The following is a 17804-nucleotide window of genomic DNA, read 5'->3' as shown; positions in this document are numbered from 1 at the left end:
GCATATTGACAACTTGCACCATCAAGCTAGGTGGAAGCAGAACTTCTGTTTGGATTTCTTTTTCACTGTACTGTGAAAAGCATATGGTCTATTTATAGTGAACACTACAAGAAGTACTACAAGCCTACAAAGGGGGTGAAGTCTGGTTGAGGGGGGAGGAATGGAGCAATGTCTGTGTGCATCATTGTACATGTGCTGTGTTAATGATTTTGCTAGGTGTAGCACCTGGAGAAAATTGCTCCCCAGAAAGTTTAACAGTTTCAGCATAGTTTGCAGAGCTCGATATTCTGGTCGAAAGCTTACTACCAAAAAAAATTGAAGTTATTGATGTTAGCCCACTCCTTGCTCCGTCCCCAAGCGTGCTGCAAAATTTGCTTTGAAAAGGCTTGCATTTTATATTGCACCTTATTGCGTCTCTCTGAAACGTCCCAAAGCACTTCATGTACGTGGGATTACTTTTGAGTACAGCACCTGTTGCTTTATAGGCAAATGCAGCGGCCATTTTGCGTACAGCAAGATTGCAGAAGCAGCATTGAATCAAAGGCCAGTTAATCCATTCTTGGTGGCTTTGGTTAAGGACACCAAGAAGACTCCCTGCTGTGCCATGGGATCTTATATATCCATCTGGACCACCAGAACGGGCAGGCTGGACCTCATTTTAAAGTACTATCTGAAGGACAATACCTCTGATATTCAGCATTCCCTCAATACCGCATGGGGATATAAGTCAGGAGGGTGGGTGGGGTGGGGTGTCTGTGTCACAGCCCTCCTGCTCAGAGGCAAGCACTGCATGAGCTGAGGGAGAACACAGCCTGCTTTTTATGCGCATTTATTTTTTACCTGGGTCCCCCAAATATACTCAGGACTCTGGTTTTACTGATGGGAACAAAGAATGGAAGTTGTGCGTTAATGCAAAAGCTACAATAGTCCAGCCATTGGGTTGAGGTATGAAAAGTACGGTGAATGCCATGAGACCTTAAACAGCGGTGCTTGTAGTTGCCATTGTAAACTGGGCAAGCAGCAGTATTTGTACTTCCTCCGACAATCTATAATTTGACTGTCCAAGTCTGGTCTCACCTAAACCTTCTTCCTTGTTGTAACTGCCTCCCATCCCACGTTGTTCCAGTCCTAGTTCTTCAATCAGGTTTCCGAATGAATAATAAAACCTTGAGAAGAAACATTAGACTTGTGCTCACATTAGAGCATCTCCTGTCACTCTACCAGAGGATTAGTCACCACATCCTAGTCATACCTAGCCTGTTAGGACTGAAGGGGGAATTTCAGGATAACCAAGCACAGCACATTCAGCTCAATTTGCAGTACACCATACAATATATTTTAACATTTAAACCCTTCATTTTCTCTCCCCAATTCTACTCTCATTAGACTAGCTAAACCATGTTATATGCTCGAAGCTACCTCCCAATGTCACTCTGTCATCACACGACAGCCTGGTAACAAATCCTGCTTTTTATTTTCCCTGTGGTTGCTAACTGGTATCCGAGCAGAGCAAAGTATCTCAAAAGGTATATCATGACAGTATGCACTGATGCTCTCCGAGGTGCCAGCAAGGAGAGAGCATTGCATTTCTTACAGTGCCCCTTACAACCTCAGGATGTCCCAAAGTGCTTTACAGCCAATGAAATACTTTTCAATTGCAGACATTTGCAACATAGGAAACAAGGCAGCCAAGTTGTGCGTAGCAAGCTCCCAAAAGCAGTAATGTGATTAAAAACCAGATACGCTGTTTTTGTGATGTTGTTTGAGGGATGGATATTGGGTAGGACACTGTGTGTGGACGGGGAGGGGTGGGGAATCTCCTTGGCTCTTCAAAAGATTACTGTGGGATTGCTTACATCCACACAAGACCTCAGTTTAATGTTGCATCCAGAACTCGGTATCTCCGACTGTCCAGCACAGCCTCAGTACTGCGCCATCTGACAGTGCAGCACTGGGAATGCCAGCCGAGATTTTTGTGCTCAGGGATCTGGAGTTTGGGACTTGAACTTCTGACTCGGAGGTCTAATATAAAAGAAAATGCTTATTGATTTGCTCCTCTCTTTGCTTTAGCCTTTGACTGCCTTCGTGTCAGATGGTGCCCCTTCTGTTGGGATCACAAGGTTGGTTTGAGCTGCAGACATTTCTTTGTTGCCGCTCTGTGTTGGTGCAAGCCTTCATTTCTTTTTGTTTGGCCAGCAACAGATTGTACTGAAACAAAACGCCCAGCTTCAAATACTCTCTCGAATTGTTGGTTCTACACTGCTAGGCACGACACAGTGTGCTTATGCAAGGTTACAGGGCACTGTTTACAATGCTGCATTAACGGTACCTCAAAGGCCAAAACCTGTTCTTGGAACCTTTCAGATGGCCAAGGTCGACACTGCTTTTCCTATCCCCCAGTAGACTGATATACAACTCTCCTTTGTACTTCAGAGGAGAGTACGAAATAAGGTTCTGTACTTTTCACATTTCACTAAATACTGTAATATCCAATATTACACACAAATTTCCTTTACAAATTTAAATACAATTGCACATCTGAAAAATAAAAAAAACTGCAAGGGAACATTTGGTACTTGTAGGACCACCATTTAAACAGTTAGAAAATAAAACCGACAACATTATGTCAAATATAAAACATTAGTAGCTGAAAACTGGCCTCTGTAACTTACTGCCGCTGCAGGGCTCCAGCACGTCACGGCTTTTGATTTGTGTAAACAACTTCCAATTTTTTAAAGGAATTATCAAATCTTTGCTCCCAAAGCTGCTCTACAAATTGGGACACTCATGTTACCTTTAGATATGACCTGGTAAGGAGAGTTCAGGAAATAAGCCTTAAAACATCGAACAGTTCTTGCATTGAAGAACAGCAGTTTCAATCACTCAGTCAGAAGACTTTGGGTCAACTGGTATTGTCGCTTGTTGTAAGATTAGCATCGGGCTTCCATGAAGTGCGCCTCCTGATCACCAAATCCTGCAATAAAATGGGAAAGGGTGGGGAGTGGGGGGGGTGTGGGGTTTGGGAAAAGTCTGGAGGCTGCCCTTATAAAACCAATACCAAAAGGAGTGCTTCAAGGCTTCTCTTTAATGTGGAAACCTGGAGTCAGTTCTTCCGAAACTGGCGCCGAGACCTTTCCTGCTGACGCTGGGCGTTGTGCTACAGCCGTCACTGGGGCAGCCATGTTGTAACAGGACATCCATGCACTCTTGGCTACCTGCCCGCCGAGCGTGGTACAGAGCTGTGTTTCCATTCACGTCTCTGGCCTTCACGTCAACACCATACTGCGGAGCAGACAAAACCAAGACAAGTGTGTTACTTTGGGGCTTTCTTTAGAAAGAAAGAAATCATAGGTGATGCACGTGCTCCTCTTTACATCAATGGTGCTGAGGTCGAGAGGGTTGAGAGCTTTAAGTTCCTTGGAGTGAACATCACCAATTGCCTGTCCTGGTCCAACCACGTAGATACCACGGCCAAGAAAGCTCACCAGTGCCTCTGCTTCCTCAGGAGGCTAAAGAAATTCGGCATGTCCCCTCACCAATTTTTATCAATGCACCATAAAAAGCATCCTATCTGGATGCATCACGGCTTGGTACGGCAACTGCTCTGCCCGTGACCACTAGAAACTGCAGAGAGTTGTGGACACAGCTCAGCACATCACAGAAACCAGCCTCCCCTCCACGGACTCTGTCTACACTTCCCACTGCCTCAGTAAAGCAGCCAACATAATCAAAGACCTCACCCACCCCGGACATTCTCTCTTCTCCCCCCTCCTATCGGGCAGAAGATGCAAAGGTCTGAAAGTATGTACCACCAGGCTCAAGGACAGCTTCTATCCCACTGTTATAAGACTACTGAATGGTCCCATAGTACGATGAGATGGACTCTTGACCTCACAATCTACCTCGTTATGACCTTGCACCTTATTGTCTGCCTGCACCGCACTTTCTCTGTAACTGTAACACTCAATTCTGCATTCTGTTATTGTTTTCCCTTGTACCACCTCACTGCACTATTGTAATGAATTGATCTGTATGGACAACATGCAAAACAAGTTTTTCACTGTACCTCAGTACATGTGACAATAATAAACTAATAATAATAATAAAAGATTCCCCTTTTTCCTCAAATGAACCTTTTCTTGAGGTGTCATTACCCAGGATCTAAGCTGCTGCAACAATCCCCCACTCCCCTTCCCCAGGAAGGCAAATCCCTGCCGAGAGGCATGGTGCAGCCAACCACATGATGCACTCTCATACTGTATTTGTACTATCCTCTAACCGTTTCTGGGGGACGTGGATGAGGATCAAGGCAGTCAATGTGTTGGACACAGCCTCACAGACAGCACACAGGTCCCTGGCGTTTTCAGTTCTGAAGCCGGCTGCTGATTACTGGCAGCAGAAGCAGAGAGCCCACAGCTTCCTGCACCTTGCTGGGATAAGAGAGGAGCTTGGCTCTGAATGCTATGGCTGATGGAGGTAGATAGTAAAGAATCTTTGCCCCTTGTTGGGGGTGTCTAAAACAAGAGGGCACAGGTATAAGTTAAAGGGCAGGAGGTTTAGAGGGGATCTGAGGGGTTTTTTTCCCCCACACTGAGGATGGTTAGAGTCTGGGATGTGTTGCCTGAAGAGGTGGTGGAGGCAGAGACTCTCACAACATTTAAGTAGACAAGCACTTGGATCGCCAAGGTACAGAAAGCTACGGACCAAGTGTGGCTAGGTAAGTATGATGGTCAGCATGGACATGGTGGGCTGAAGGGCCTGTTTCTGTGCCGTATGACTCTGTGACCAGGAGCTTTTGGAAGGGGGAATCAGGGGAAGAACAACAGGGGCAAGGCACGGGTGTGATGTGCTGCAAGGAGTGTGACTTATTGAAAAGCCTGGTCAAAGAGCTAGTACAGGCACAATGGGCCAAATGGTCTCCTTCTTTGCTGTGAGATTCCACATGGGGGCTTTTACTCAACAGTGGGAGAGGGAGTGGAATTGTCTCAGTGGAGGCAGGGGCTTTAAAAAATTGCAGCAAGTTTAAATAAAGATAATAGAACACTACCTTCTCTGAGGAGCCCCACACACTTGAATCACGAGGGAAATTGATTCCAGAATGTTAGTGTGGCTGGAGGATCAGAGTTCCAGTTCCAGTGTCGCTCACAGAAAACGTCTCACTGAGCCCCGCGGACGTTTGAAGTTCCAGTTCAACCAGAAGTAATTTGAGGTTTGTGCAATTCATTCCAGCAAAGGACACTGAGCAACTCTCTCTGCAGTTCACGGAACGGGAGAGATTGACAATGATAACCTCGCAGCAGCTCATCCCAGCGGCAATGGAGGAGTGGGCAAGAATATTAAAATATGAAGGAGACTCATAAAACTAGAATTCTACCATCCACTGTCAGGTTAACCCAGTCCAAAGCGGACGGTGCAGGCTGCTGCAGAGAGCATGTGCCAAATCTCATCTAACTTTACTCCTTATCACCTCCTCACATCATGGCTAATTCCCCACTGTGACGTGGAAGGACTGCTGTTGTCAGGGGAGGGGGACCTTAAACCAAGGCGCTGCCAGCTAGTTCGAGAGGACAAGAGATGAATGTTATAGATCCCATAAATAAGCAAGGAGCTCTCTTTCATCCTGAACATGCCTCCCTCCATCACAAGCACCAATCACAGATTGGATGGCTGTCAGTCTCTTTACAGTTTGCTTGCATTACATGCAAATAGATGCTACATTTGGTTGCATGGCAACAACTGTGTGAAGGAAGGGCTTTGTCTCTTTCTGTGATGTGCAGCTAGCCAAAGAAATATAAAAAATAATTTGTTCATAAATGATTAATCAAAGTTATTACTTTCCCTTGACTGAGATCCAAGTGCACTATTTTATATGTTCTTTTATTCCCTCTGCAAGGAAGTCAAATTAAGAGTCACAGACGGACAGCACAGAAACAGGCCCTTCAGCCCAACAAGTCCGTGCTGACAATCAAACACCCATTTACACTAACCATACACAAATCCATCTTATTCTCCCCACATTCCCATCAAATCAGCTACACACTAGTGGTGATTTACAGTGGTGATTAACCTACCAACCCGCAATCCTTTGGGATCTGGGAGGAAACAGGAGCGTCCAGAGGAAACCCACACACTCACACAAAGAACTTGGACTCCACACAGAAAGCATCCAAGGGCAGGATTGAACCTGGGTCTTTGGAGTTGCAAGGCAGCGGCTCTACTAGCTGCGCCACTGTGCCGACCCTAGAATGACTAGAAATCTGATGGGGGTACAAAGTCGGGGTGTGCATCGGAAACAGTGTAACTTTGCCGGGTACCAACCATCCCCCTCACAGTGTGCCATCATCCAGCCACTGCTCTGCCAGTTTAGAGCACTGTGTAAATCCAGAGGATGATTCAGTAACTGAGCAGAGAATAGAACTGTGAAGGTGTGGTGGTTAGACAGTGCTGCAGAAGGGCCTGCAGACAGGAGTTCAAATCCTATCACAGCAGCTGGGGAATTTAAATTTGATTTCAGTAAATACATTTTAAATATAAAAAAAATGATAGTATCAGTAATGGTGACCACGAAGCTACCAGGCTGTCATTAAAACCCAGTTGCTTCAACAATATCTCACAGGGAAGGAAATCCAGTCCAGATGAAGGGTCTTGACCCGAAACATCGACTCTCCACTTCCCTCCATAGATGCTGCCTGACCCGCTGATTTCCGACAGTGTTTTGTGTGTTGCTCCAGATTTCCAGCATCTGCCGTCTCTTGTGTCTCCAGGAAATTCTACCTGATCCTATGATGGATATTCACTGTGCAGGGCCAACATCTTTATGACTACGCTCAATACTTTCAAGCACAGCAGAAAGACTGCTTTAACTTCTAACGAGTAACCTTTGCCCATCCACTTGACATGATTAAGGGAAACAATGTTGGCCTGATTAGCACTAACAATACCATGAAAACATGCCAGTAGTTGCAAAACATCACATCCAGATGATGTCGTTACAGGATGACTGGTAAAGACAAATATTATAAAAGTACAAAAATCAGAAGACAGTTGGAGTTGGTAAGAGTTACAGAGGTGAAGACACAGAAACTACTCAGTCCAAGAAGGATCTCTTCCCACAGCCTTCTTTCTGTGATGGATAACTTGTTACTTAGTGGTATGTTTTGTTTTAATATGTAAGAGTTGTACTTATCTTTTGGAAATCATTTGTAAAATTATAATCTCTGTTAGAGTTTAATCCTCAAAATTGGTGGGCCGAAGGGCCTGTTTTGTGCTGTATGGTGCTTTTGTGCTGTATAAAATGTGTTTCATTTAAAATAAAATAACTGTGGTCAATCTGTTTCATTAGCAGGAAGTACCTCCTCCTTGGTCAGGAGGGGGGACCCAGCATTCGAAGTAGTGATTATTGACAGCTAAACCCCTTTGGAAAAGAGACTAAAGTAGTTAAGTAAATTAGTCTTTGAAGTATAGGTTGAGACAGTAACGTGTTCCTTAGAGTGAGGGTACTAGTAGACACTTATAAGACTTAAGGTCTTGCCTTAAGTTTAGGAGTCTGGGATGGATACACTCAATATCATCACAATCCACATGTGACTCCTGATCCACAGCACAGTGGTTGACTAGGAAAAGAAACTCAGCCAGGGTGAAACCTACCCAGACCAGGAGCTGTGTTATCACCACATCCTTCAGCTCACAGGCGAGGTGCAGGGCCGTCCGCTTGTCCTTGTCATCGGTACATTCATTGATGTGCTCTTTCTTGGCATGAGCAAGTAGCAGTAGGATGTTGTGAAGATCCTTCTCCGTGACAGCTCGGAACAGCTGCTTTCCAATGGGAATGTCGCGGTATTTCAAGGGTGCGACAAAGAGCTTCTGCTCATACTTTGCTCTGATCCAATTCTCCCTTTCTTCCCTGTAATAGAAAAGTGGGCGAGGTGGGATGGATAGCAGAGAGAAAAAGAAGGGCGGGTCACAGTGAGATCTGGATATTTATGACTAAACGGCAGCTAAAAGATTGACAATTCAACAATGCTTTGTTCACACTGGAAGAGCCTACTCTGAATGGGACGAAGGTGGTGACTGGCTACAACTGGGTTACCACACTCACATACATGGAACTCTGTTGGACGAACGGGAGGGCTGGGGGAGTTTTAGCTATGGCTTAGTGGGCAGCTCTCTCTTGCCTCTGAGTCAGTGTACCCTTTCTTAGGTAGGGGGGTCTACATTCTTGGCATCAAGAAGTGCGTCTCTATGCATATGCATGCACGCACACAAGTGTGTGCACTCACATATGCGTAGACACACATGCACGGATGCACACACTCACACACACGCACCCACACACACATACAAACACACACACTCATGCACACACGCACCCATACACACGCACACTCGCACACACACACTCACACAGTCATACACACGCACCCATATACACACACACTCACACACACCCACACTCATACACACATGTAAACACATACACCTATGCACACATGCACCCACACACATGCACACACTCACACACATGCACACACTCACACACACGCACGCACTCACACATGCCTTCACACACACTCATAAACACACACACTCACATGCATGCACATGTACTCACACACAGACTCACACACACACACGCACTCACACACATAACCTCGTGTGCACACACACAGACAAGCATGTGTATACACACACATGTACACATGCATGCACTCACACACACACAAAGTTCCCGCTGAAAGCAGCAGCATTTTTCTAAAGTATAATCCCTCTCTCTGGTGCCCACAGCAAAGATCAGTGCCACGCGGTCACTTGCCGTGTAGATTCGGGGGTGGGCTTGTTACGCCCCCGAGTATTCCTCTCCCACACACTGTTTGCCATCTCATTCCCAATGGACGTCAGCACAAGAGTTAGCTCCAAAGGCCAGTCATCAAGGTCCAGGGACCGGACTCGTGAAAGGTGGGTCCCAAGGTTGCGGTGAATTCCAGAGCACTCGATACAGATGAGTGCCCCTAAGTTTAAACTTGCCCAGGTGGGATCTAGAAAGGTGGAAAGGAAATGTCACAGCTCAACTTATTATTTAAGCAAACACAAACGAAACATAAAAAAATAGTGGAAATCCCCAAATGCCTGGGCGGCAGGAAAGAGGCAGGGCAATGTGTGACATCAGACTGGTGGTCCGTCCATTAAGCCTGCATCCCTCCCCTATCAAGTGGCTCAGATCACAGGCTGGTGCAGAGAGCCGTGGGTTGGAGGTTTCGGGTGGATGAGGACAGGGATGGGCTGATGGTGGCCATTATTTGGCCTGTCACCAGAGCCTGTGGAGGGTCACAGCACGGAGATATAGAAGTAACCTTTGTTTCCGCTGGTTTCTAGCCCTGCGCATTTTCCAGTCTGTGTTCTATCTAAAATGGTGAAAAGCCTCCTGATCGATTGTCCAGGAATGTAAAAGAAAATGTTGAAATAACCACACTGTTTCACGTAACTGCCATTGGCATAAACTGGGTCGTTTGACGAGCCAGCAAGAAAACCACAGCAGATTTAACTGGAGACACAAGAGACGGCAGATGCTGGAAGCTGGAGCAACAAATAAACTGCTGGAGGAACTCAGCGAGTCAAGCAGCGTCTGTGGGGAGGGGAAGGGATGGTTGACGTTTCAGGTCGAGATGCTACATGACCCACTGAGTTCTTCCAGGAGTTTACTTTTTGCAGCAGATTTAACCGAATGTGTCGGATGTAAAACAGGGCAAAGGGCCTTGACTCCATTCTGAGCCTACTGAGGATCTTACAGTTAACTAGCGGAGTCTTTCTTTGGGCTGAATGTTTGAGGTATTTTGGGACAGAAATAGATATGGGGTGCACCCAGTTTCAGGAGCAAATGGGATGCAAAACGGACTAATTTAACAGTGGGATGGCCTTTGGCCAATCAGTGCAGGCACTGGGTCCACTGGGCAACTTATTGGCCCATTTGTTTTAGGCTCCCTGAGGCTGAAACAGGCGTGAGGCCCCCTGAGCGTGCAAATTATGGGCCAATCAGAAGGGAGTATGACGGCAAAACCAGTTCACAATGGACATCATGACCTTGAAGGAAACAACACACTTAACTGGATGACCCCGTGATCTTTGCTTTAAGGTTTTGAAAAACTTATAGATTCTTACTTGCAGCAGTGCAGTCAACACAGAACGAGTTGCCTTTCGCATTCCTTATCGCCTGAAGGGCGACAGCTTCACTCCGGCTGTCCATCCGAGCCTAAAGTATAAAGATATTGCATTTAGTGAGCTCAGTGGACACACAAAGATAGTGTGAAAAGCACTGCTCTCTCACAGTACACAGTGCTCCCGGCCAAACTCCCAGAATTCAGACCAGCTTGTACCAGGAATTTTCCATTGCTTATTCCCGCAATGTGGATGCTGCTGGCAAGGTCGGCATTTATTGTCCGTCCCTAATTCCCATTTGAAATCAGTGGCTTGTTAGCACATTTCAGAGGCTGGGAGTCTGGAGTCACATATAGGCCAGACTGGGCAAGGATGGCAGATTTCCTCCCCTGAATACATTCGTGAACCCGATGGTAGTTTTGTGCTTTTTTATATATAAATTCCAAATTTATTTAATCACTTAAATTTGAATTCCCTGACTGCTGTGGTGGGATTTGAACTCTTGTCATTGGATCAATAGTCCAGGCTCTGGGTTATGAGTTCAGGAACTTTTCTCCTATGTTTCCATTCTTCATCAGGCAACTCACTTGAAGGAGCTCGGTCTTTCCTGGACTATAGGTGGAGTTTGTCACCCAGTTGAACCATTGGGCAGAGTCAAACCTGAATGAATTGATTTTTCTTTCATTCAGCCTTGGATTACACTGAACTGCAAAACAAGTTTCAAGACCATTACCAGGAAAAGCATAAATTCCTGAAAATACTCTGCAGTAAGAGTGGAGAGAGAAGCGGATCAAACGTTTCAGGTTGATGACTTTACATCAGAATCAGCTCGCCACAGATGTTGCCTGATCTGCTGTGTATTTCCAACATTTTCTGATTTTGTTTCCAGCATCTGTGCTGTTCTGCCCAGTGGAAGAATGTGACTCAGGGGTTGGCTGATATTAAAAGAGAACATCCAAGGTGTATGCCCCTACACTGCCATCCATCAATGCTGCCCAATAAGAATTCCGTGAAACTATTAACATGAAGAATGAAACAAATGTAGGTATAAGGGCATCTTATTTGCAGCATTTTATAGATCAGCATTGGAGGCAGTGCCAGGCACCTTTATGCAGTAACTGTATCCGTACTCTGATTGCTGACTGAGTTACCTTGTTTTTGCTACTTTCGCAGGACTGCAGACTGGCCAGGATTTGACTCTCAATGGCTTGGACCCAGGCATCCCTCTCTTCAAAATTCACAGCTTCGAAGTACCACATCTGGCCCGTGCTGGAGACAATGGTGAACTCAATGTTCTCCTCTTGCTCTGTGACAGGGGAAATTAGAAGGAAATAGAGAAGATACTTGTTTCCAGTGATGCCAAACCCAGCACTGACGTGAAGGTCTGTGAATCTGACACTGCTACCAGGTGTGAGGTATAATGGGAGGGCTCAGTGTGCTGTGCATGGATACACTTATTAAAGGAAACCTGTATTCATGTGGAGCAGATTAATCAGTCACACAAAATATGATAGTTATGGTTACATATTAATCAATGAGAAAAAAATCCCATGAGGTTGAAAATGAATCCAATCAATCCATTTAAAAGGATCCTGTCACCTGCTTTTCGTTCAGCCAGCTGAATTGCTGCCCAGTGTAGGATTAAGCTGGACAAACCAGGACTAACACAGAATTGATCCCTGGCTCCTGCCTGCCAGCAGAGATGCCTCAACGTCCCAGCCCTGGGGGAGGGAGAAAGCGGCCCTGTAAGTGGGCACGTCTTCACCAGGATTTTGTTTTTGTCAATGGAACTGAAAGTGCAGAGTACAACACTGCTGCACATCACGTGTTCAGTGCAGGATGCTGAGGAGAAATCTGTCCAAGGTGAAGGCGTGGAGAGTGGCAACTGGGCCCCAGGCAAAGGTGGCAGGGTCTGGTCAGAATCAATGGAACTCTACCCAGGACACCGAGGGCAAAGGGCTGTACTGGGAATCTGCTCCACAAATTGCACATTCTTTCAGACCGACTTTAGAGTCATATTTCACTTGCAATTTTGCTGACATGTAGCAACCAGAGAAAACCCTCCCTCTGTGACATATTTTCACTGGATCTAGCACCCAGAGTCCTTCTTTCACAAGAGCTATATTGTCTGCCACAATTTAGTGGCACAGCCCCAATTAACTTGCAGTTTGATTAGGGGACAGACTTCTATCAAATCAGCAGAATGGTTGGCCGATGTTCTACTTATAAACAGCTCACAGGTGAATAGTATCACAAATCTCCTTCCCATTATCAAACAAATATACCTTGGGTTCCCATCTGCCCCTTCTCCTCCCCAACTCCCCGCGTGCTTTCCCATACCACAAGAACAAAAATACATGGGAATCACAGCCCAGGGAGGCTCGTGAGTAAGGATTTAACATTCATGGATGCAAAAGGACAACTGTAATGCGAGGAGAGACAAGACGAACAGTTGAACACAGATATACTGTAGACAGAACACACACAACAACCAACAATGGCGCTAGCCACTGGATACAATTCAAAATACGTTACCTGCTCTGTATATATTTCTTAAACTACCAAAACGCTTTAATTTCCACACCCTGCGTTTGGCTGCACCCAGAATCCAGCAAAGCAAGAGGCAGAAACAATTGGAGAAAGACATTGGAGAGAAGATTACTGCAGAGTACAGGAGCACATCAACAACTGCAAAAGGAAACAGCTGCCCAAAGGGAGAGAGCTTGGGCAGTGACGATACAGTCTATCTCACATTGGGCATAGAAGGAACAGTAGCATTTAAACACTCAAAAACATGCACTTGATGTTATGCAAAGTCCACAAGGTACGAGTGTTACAGTGTCTATGTTGTCCTTCAACTGAGTGACTTGCATGGCCATTTCAGATGCAGATAAAAATCATAAATAGGGCACACAGGATGGCAGATTTCCTTCCCTGTAGTTAACCAGATAGGTTTTGCTACAACCTGGCAGATTCATGCTACCTTTTTAATTCCAGATTTACTTAACTAAATGAATTTAAGTTCCCCAGCTGACACAAAGGGGTTTGAATGATTAGTCCAGATAAATAACCTCTAGGGTCCCATACCCTGTCAAGTTCTTGATACTAATTCAGTTTTATTAAGTCACCTAGACAGAAAAGACCAGCTCTCGTGGATGTTTGCCTTCACTAAGAGCAGCAATCAACTGTTGGAGGACTTTCATCACAACATAACCTCACATGCCCATTTGTTGCTATCTAAACATCTCATCTCATGATAGCCAGGGTACAAGATGACTGTATATCTCTTTCGTTCCCTTATACACATGTGCGCTTTTCTTGTTAATCAATTACTAAGTTTCATTTAAAAAATAAAGCTTAAGCAACTTTATTTCTAATCTTGGTAGGAAATAAGTGCCAGTCGTTTGGAACACTCATATGAAAACAGTCATCAATGTCAGGTGAAATGTTAATTTTAAATCTGAGATTGATACACATTTTAACTAATGACATGGGGCACAGGCAGGTATGTGGAATTTGGGCATCGATCACCCATGATATTGAATGGCAGAAGAGACTCTAAGGGCTGAAAGGCCTCCGCTTGAACTTTCCTTGCAACTAATTGCTGCTTGACAGCTCAAAGACAAAAATGCTCCTCTGAATAACTTTGCTAATCCAGTTAATGGCTGCTTCACTCACAACCTCCTCCAAGTTTAGTCCTCCTCATCCCAATTAGAGGAACGTGGTGTAATTCAAATGGAAAATTTGTGGAGCTTTTAGTTCTGTGAAGCTGCAGGGTAAGACAATTGGTCGAAGCGATTCTTTACTGAGGGTTGGATCCTGGCAACCAGTTTTGGGAAGGACAGGAATTTCTCCATTGCAATTTTCCCACAATGTACAATGACTGACTGGGAAAGGTGAGGAAGGAATGAGTGAAGCCATTGACCTCAACAGGCAGACGTGACATTGACTCAACTGAAGGATGGATGGGGCAAGACCTCACTGGGACAACATGCTGGACGTGACAGCACAGGCAATGATCCCAGTTACTTGAGGCAGCCTGGTTCAAGTTACACTTGCTGTTCAGATGGGCAGGAAGGGGACTTGTTCAATAGTAAGTAAAAATAAAGAGCCTCCGCCAATTGGTCACCTTCTGCTATCCTGGTAAATAGTAGACCCATTCTACAGCAGCGCCATCCCCAACAGTGGCCACCAATCCCCACCCAACACTTGTTAGTTAAGCTGAACACAGCTAACACGAGGGGACATAATTTTAAGGTGATTGGAGGAAGGTATAAGGGGGATGTCAGGAGTAAGTTTTTTATATAGAGAGTGGTGGGTGCGTGGAACGCACTGCTGGCAGAGGTGGTGGGGCCAGATACATTAGGGACATTTAAGCGAGTCTTAGAATAATATGAATGATAGAGAAATGGGGGGTGATGTGGGAGGGAAGGGTTAGATAGATCTTTGAGCAGGATAAAATGGCACAACATTGTGGGCCGAAGGGCCTGTACTGTGCTGTAGTGTTTTATGTTCTATATTTCTTCATTTATTCCTTTTCCTGGTGAAGGAACGCCAACAGTGCTATCAGGGAGGGAGGCCCAGGATTTAGACCCAGTAACGATGAAGGGACTGCGATGTACTTCCATGAGTGGTTGGTGTGCGACTTTGCGGGGAACCTGCAGGGGGTGGTGTTCCCCTGTGCCTGAAGCCTTTGTCCTTCTTTGGTGGCAGAGGTCCTGGGTTTTTGAGAGGTGTTGTTGGAGTAGCTTAGGCAACTGACTGCAGTGCATTTTGTAGGTGGCACACACTGCAGCCAGTGGATGCCAGTGGTGAAGGGCAATGAATGTTTAGGGTAGTGGTTGGGATGCCAGTCAAGTGGACTGTTTTGTCTTGGGTGGTGTTGAGCTTCTTGAGAGTTATTGGAGATGCAATTGTCCAGGCAAATGGAGAGTCTCCTATCACATTCCTGACTTGTGCTTTGTAGATGGTGGAAAGGCCGTGGGGTGTCAGGAGGTGAGTCACTCACCACAGGATACCCAGCCTCTGACCTGTTTTTGTAGCCACGGTATTTAGGTGGGTGGTCCAGCTGAGTCTCTAGTGACTCCTCAGGATGTTGATGGTGGGGGACTCAGTAATGGTAATGCCATTGAAGGTATGCGGTTAGACCCTGTCTTGTTGGAGATGGTCATTGCCTGGCACTTTTGTAGGGCAACAGTTGTTTACCACTTATCAGCCTAGGGCTGAATGTGTCGAGGTCTTGTGCCTTGGTTAATTTACTGAGGAGCTGTGAGTGGAATTGAATATGGTGTAATCATCAATGAACAGCCCCATGTCTGAACCTAATGATGGGAGAAAGGTCATTAATGAAACAAGACTTCATTGAATGAAACTGAATAACACCTGTTCGATGAGCACAAGGGAATGCATATTTACATCACTTTGCTATTTTTGTCAGTAATTTTAGCAGTGCTTTGCACTTTTATGAAAACTACTTAATTATGCAATAGGATAAGATTTGTAAATGTAAGTTTACGAATCAGAAACTAGAAATGAATGACAAGTTAAGCAGCATATTAAAATGAAGAGCTGGTTGACATTTTAAAGAGGATTTTTCATTAGAACTCATGGTTAACCAAACATTAACCTTTCTCCCACTGATGCTGGCTGACACACTGGATTTGCATCAAGGACTGATCTCTAGCATCATGCTTTCCTCTCACTAACTGCACAGAATTATAGGGGAGACATGTGGGTAACAATGCTGAACTTTGATACCCTGCTACATAAGCCCTACTCTTTGAACTGGATCATTCACAGGAAAAAGGCAGAAAGGAAAAAGCTATTTAATGGCTCCTAAAGTAACAAGCCAATTATCGTCCTAATGAGCATCAAGAAAGGAAACCAGTAACCTGAAAAATAAAGATCCAACGTTTTTTCTAATGAGAGTTGTTACTGACTGCTGATCTCCTCTGACTGGAGAACATTCAGTTGAGTTCTGACAAATATTTTCAAGAAGTGTTCCCCCGGATGGCTCAAGGCATTCATCCAATGGGTAACATGAAAGCCCCTGCTTTTTGTTACCTTAGCCAATTGGAGCCGAAGTGACAGTTGGAAAGATGCAACAGATCTTTGGACCCTTGCACCAAGGACAGAAAATGTAGGAAAGGTTCCTGCTCTGATTGTGAATGGCTCAAAAAGTACTTTGAGTCAGTTACTCAGTCCGGCAATGTAATGTTCTCCAGACCAGACTGGGGAGGGGCAGCAGCTTCTTGTCCTTGAAGGACACCTGATAAACCAGATGGGGTAACATAGATTTCATTGTCACTTCCTGCTGCTGCCTCACAAACAAGCAGAATTTAATTCAGTTTCTCAACATTCCCTGGTGGAAACAGAACTCACAAACTCTCGGTTTCTAATGTAGTACTGCAACTATCAGGTTAACTTACTTATAATGTAGCCAACAGCCGCTGAGACAAAGTGCATGGGTACATGGACAGTGGGTGAGGGGAAGGAAGGACTGGGGTCAGCTGTGATGCTCAGGGGAACCAAACGGGCAAATGACTTCAGTCGAGGGCCATACGTGAATAATCTGATAAGGGACTGGATTTGCGCTCCAGGCCAGCCAAGGTGGATGTTTCAGTGGAATGGTTGGGGGCACAATGGACAACTCAGGTCTGTCAAGGTTGCGACTACCAGAGGTGTACATAAGGACAAAACCTGCATTGCGTTTCAGCATCAACAGCAGATATAGAAGCAGGAGTTGACCACTTCGCCTCACAAGCCTGCTCCTCCACTTAATAAGGTTGTGGCTGATCTTTTACCTCAGCACCACTTTCCTGCATTAATCTCATTCCTTGACTCCCTTAACATCTAACATTCTATCAATTTCTATTTTAAGTATACTCACTGACTATCCATAGATTTACTACCCCCTGGGTGAAGAAGTTTCTCCCCATCTCTGTCCTCAACAGCCAACTCCTTATTCTGAGACTGTGACCCCTGGTTCAGCCAGGGGAAACATCATCCCCGCATCCACCCTGTCAAGCCCTGTAAGCTTTCTCTACATTCCAATGCGATTCCAGATGGTATGGCAGTTTGTCCTACATTATGATGTCTTGCCCCCTCCTCTGCTCACTGTTCTTTGGGGAAGGCACTCCTTCTTCTTGGTTCCTCCTAACTGTATAGGCATGGTAGTGTAGTGGTTTGCGTAACACTATTATAGTGCCAGAGATTGGGGTTCAATTCCAGCCGCTGTCTGTAAGGAGTTTGTACGTTCTCCCCGTGTCTGCGTGGGTTTCCTCCGGGTGCTCCGGTTTCCTCCCACATTCCAAAGACGTACGGGTTAGGAAGTTGTGGGCATGCTATGTTGGTGCCGGAGGCATGGCGACACTTGCGGGCTGCCCCCCAGAACACTCCATGCAAAAGATGCATTTCACTGTGTGTTTTGATGTACATGTGACTAATAAAGAAATCTTATCTTATTATGACGGGAGCTAGTTGTACAGAACAAATGTCATATTGTGTGTGGCACCATTCATAATAACTCAGAGGACTTGCCGTTTAAATTGAATTGATAAATAAACAGGGATTTGGCACTGAAATCTTAATTGTTCCATAATCTGGAACTTTGTAAATGTGCACAATTCTGCCACCAAAATATACATTTATTG

At 45.3% G+C, this 17804-nt stretch overlaps 1 protein-coding gene across 3 annotated transcripts in view; it reads right to left on the bottom strand.

The window, feature by feature from the left end:
- Positions 1-1095: 1095 nt before the first annotated feature.
- LOC127567018 (arf-GAP with GTPase, ANK repeat and PH domain-containing protein 1-like) overlaps positions 1096-17804 on the bottom strand; it is a 177224-nt gene continuing 160515 nt past the window's right edge. For 2 of the 3 annotated variants that reach the window (XM_052009640.1, XM_052009638.1), the window contains 5 exons: positions 11304-11458; positions 10156-10246; positions 8813-9035; positions 7648-7903; positions 1096-3282 (listed from right to left, as the gene is read on the bottom strand). In XM_052009640.1, coding sequence (XP_051865600.1) covers positions 3085-3282; positions 7648-7903; positions 8813-9035; positions 10156-10246; positions 11304-11458 — 923 coding nt within the window. In that variant the 3' untranslated portion in view covers positions 1096-3084. Of the gene's footprint in view, positions 3283-7647; positions 7904-8812; positions 9036-10155; positions 10247-11303; positions 11459-12687; positions 12748-17804 lie in introns of all 3 variants that reach the window. The other variant, XM_052009637.1, reaches the window with a different exon arrangement.

The sequence above is a fragment of the Pristis pectinata genome, chromosome X (assembly GCF_009764475.1).
Source record: "Pristis pectinata isolate sPriPec2 chromosome X, sPriPec2.1.pri, whole genome shotgun sequence".
Classification (NCBI taxonomy): domain Eukaryota; kingdom Metazoa; phylum Chordata; class Chondrichthyes; order Rhinopristiformes; family Pristidae; genus Pristis; species Pristis pectinata.
The sequence above is the reverse complement of the archived record's forward strand: the minus strand, read 5'-3'. Positions and strand labels throughout refer to the sequence as shown.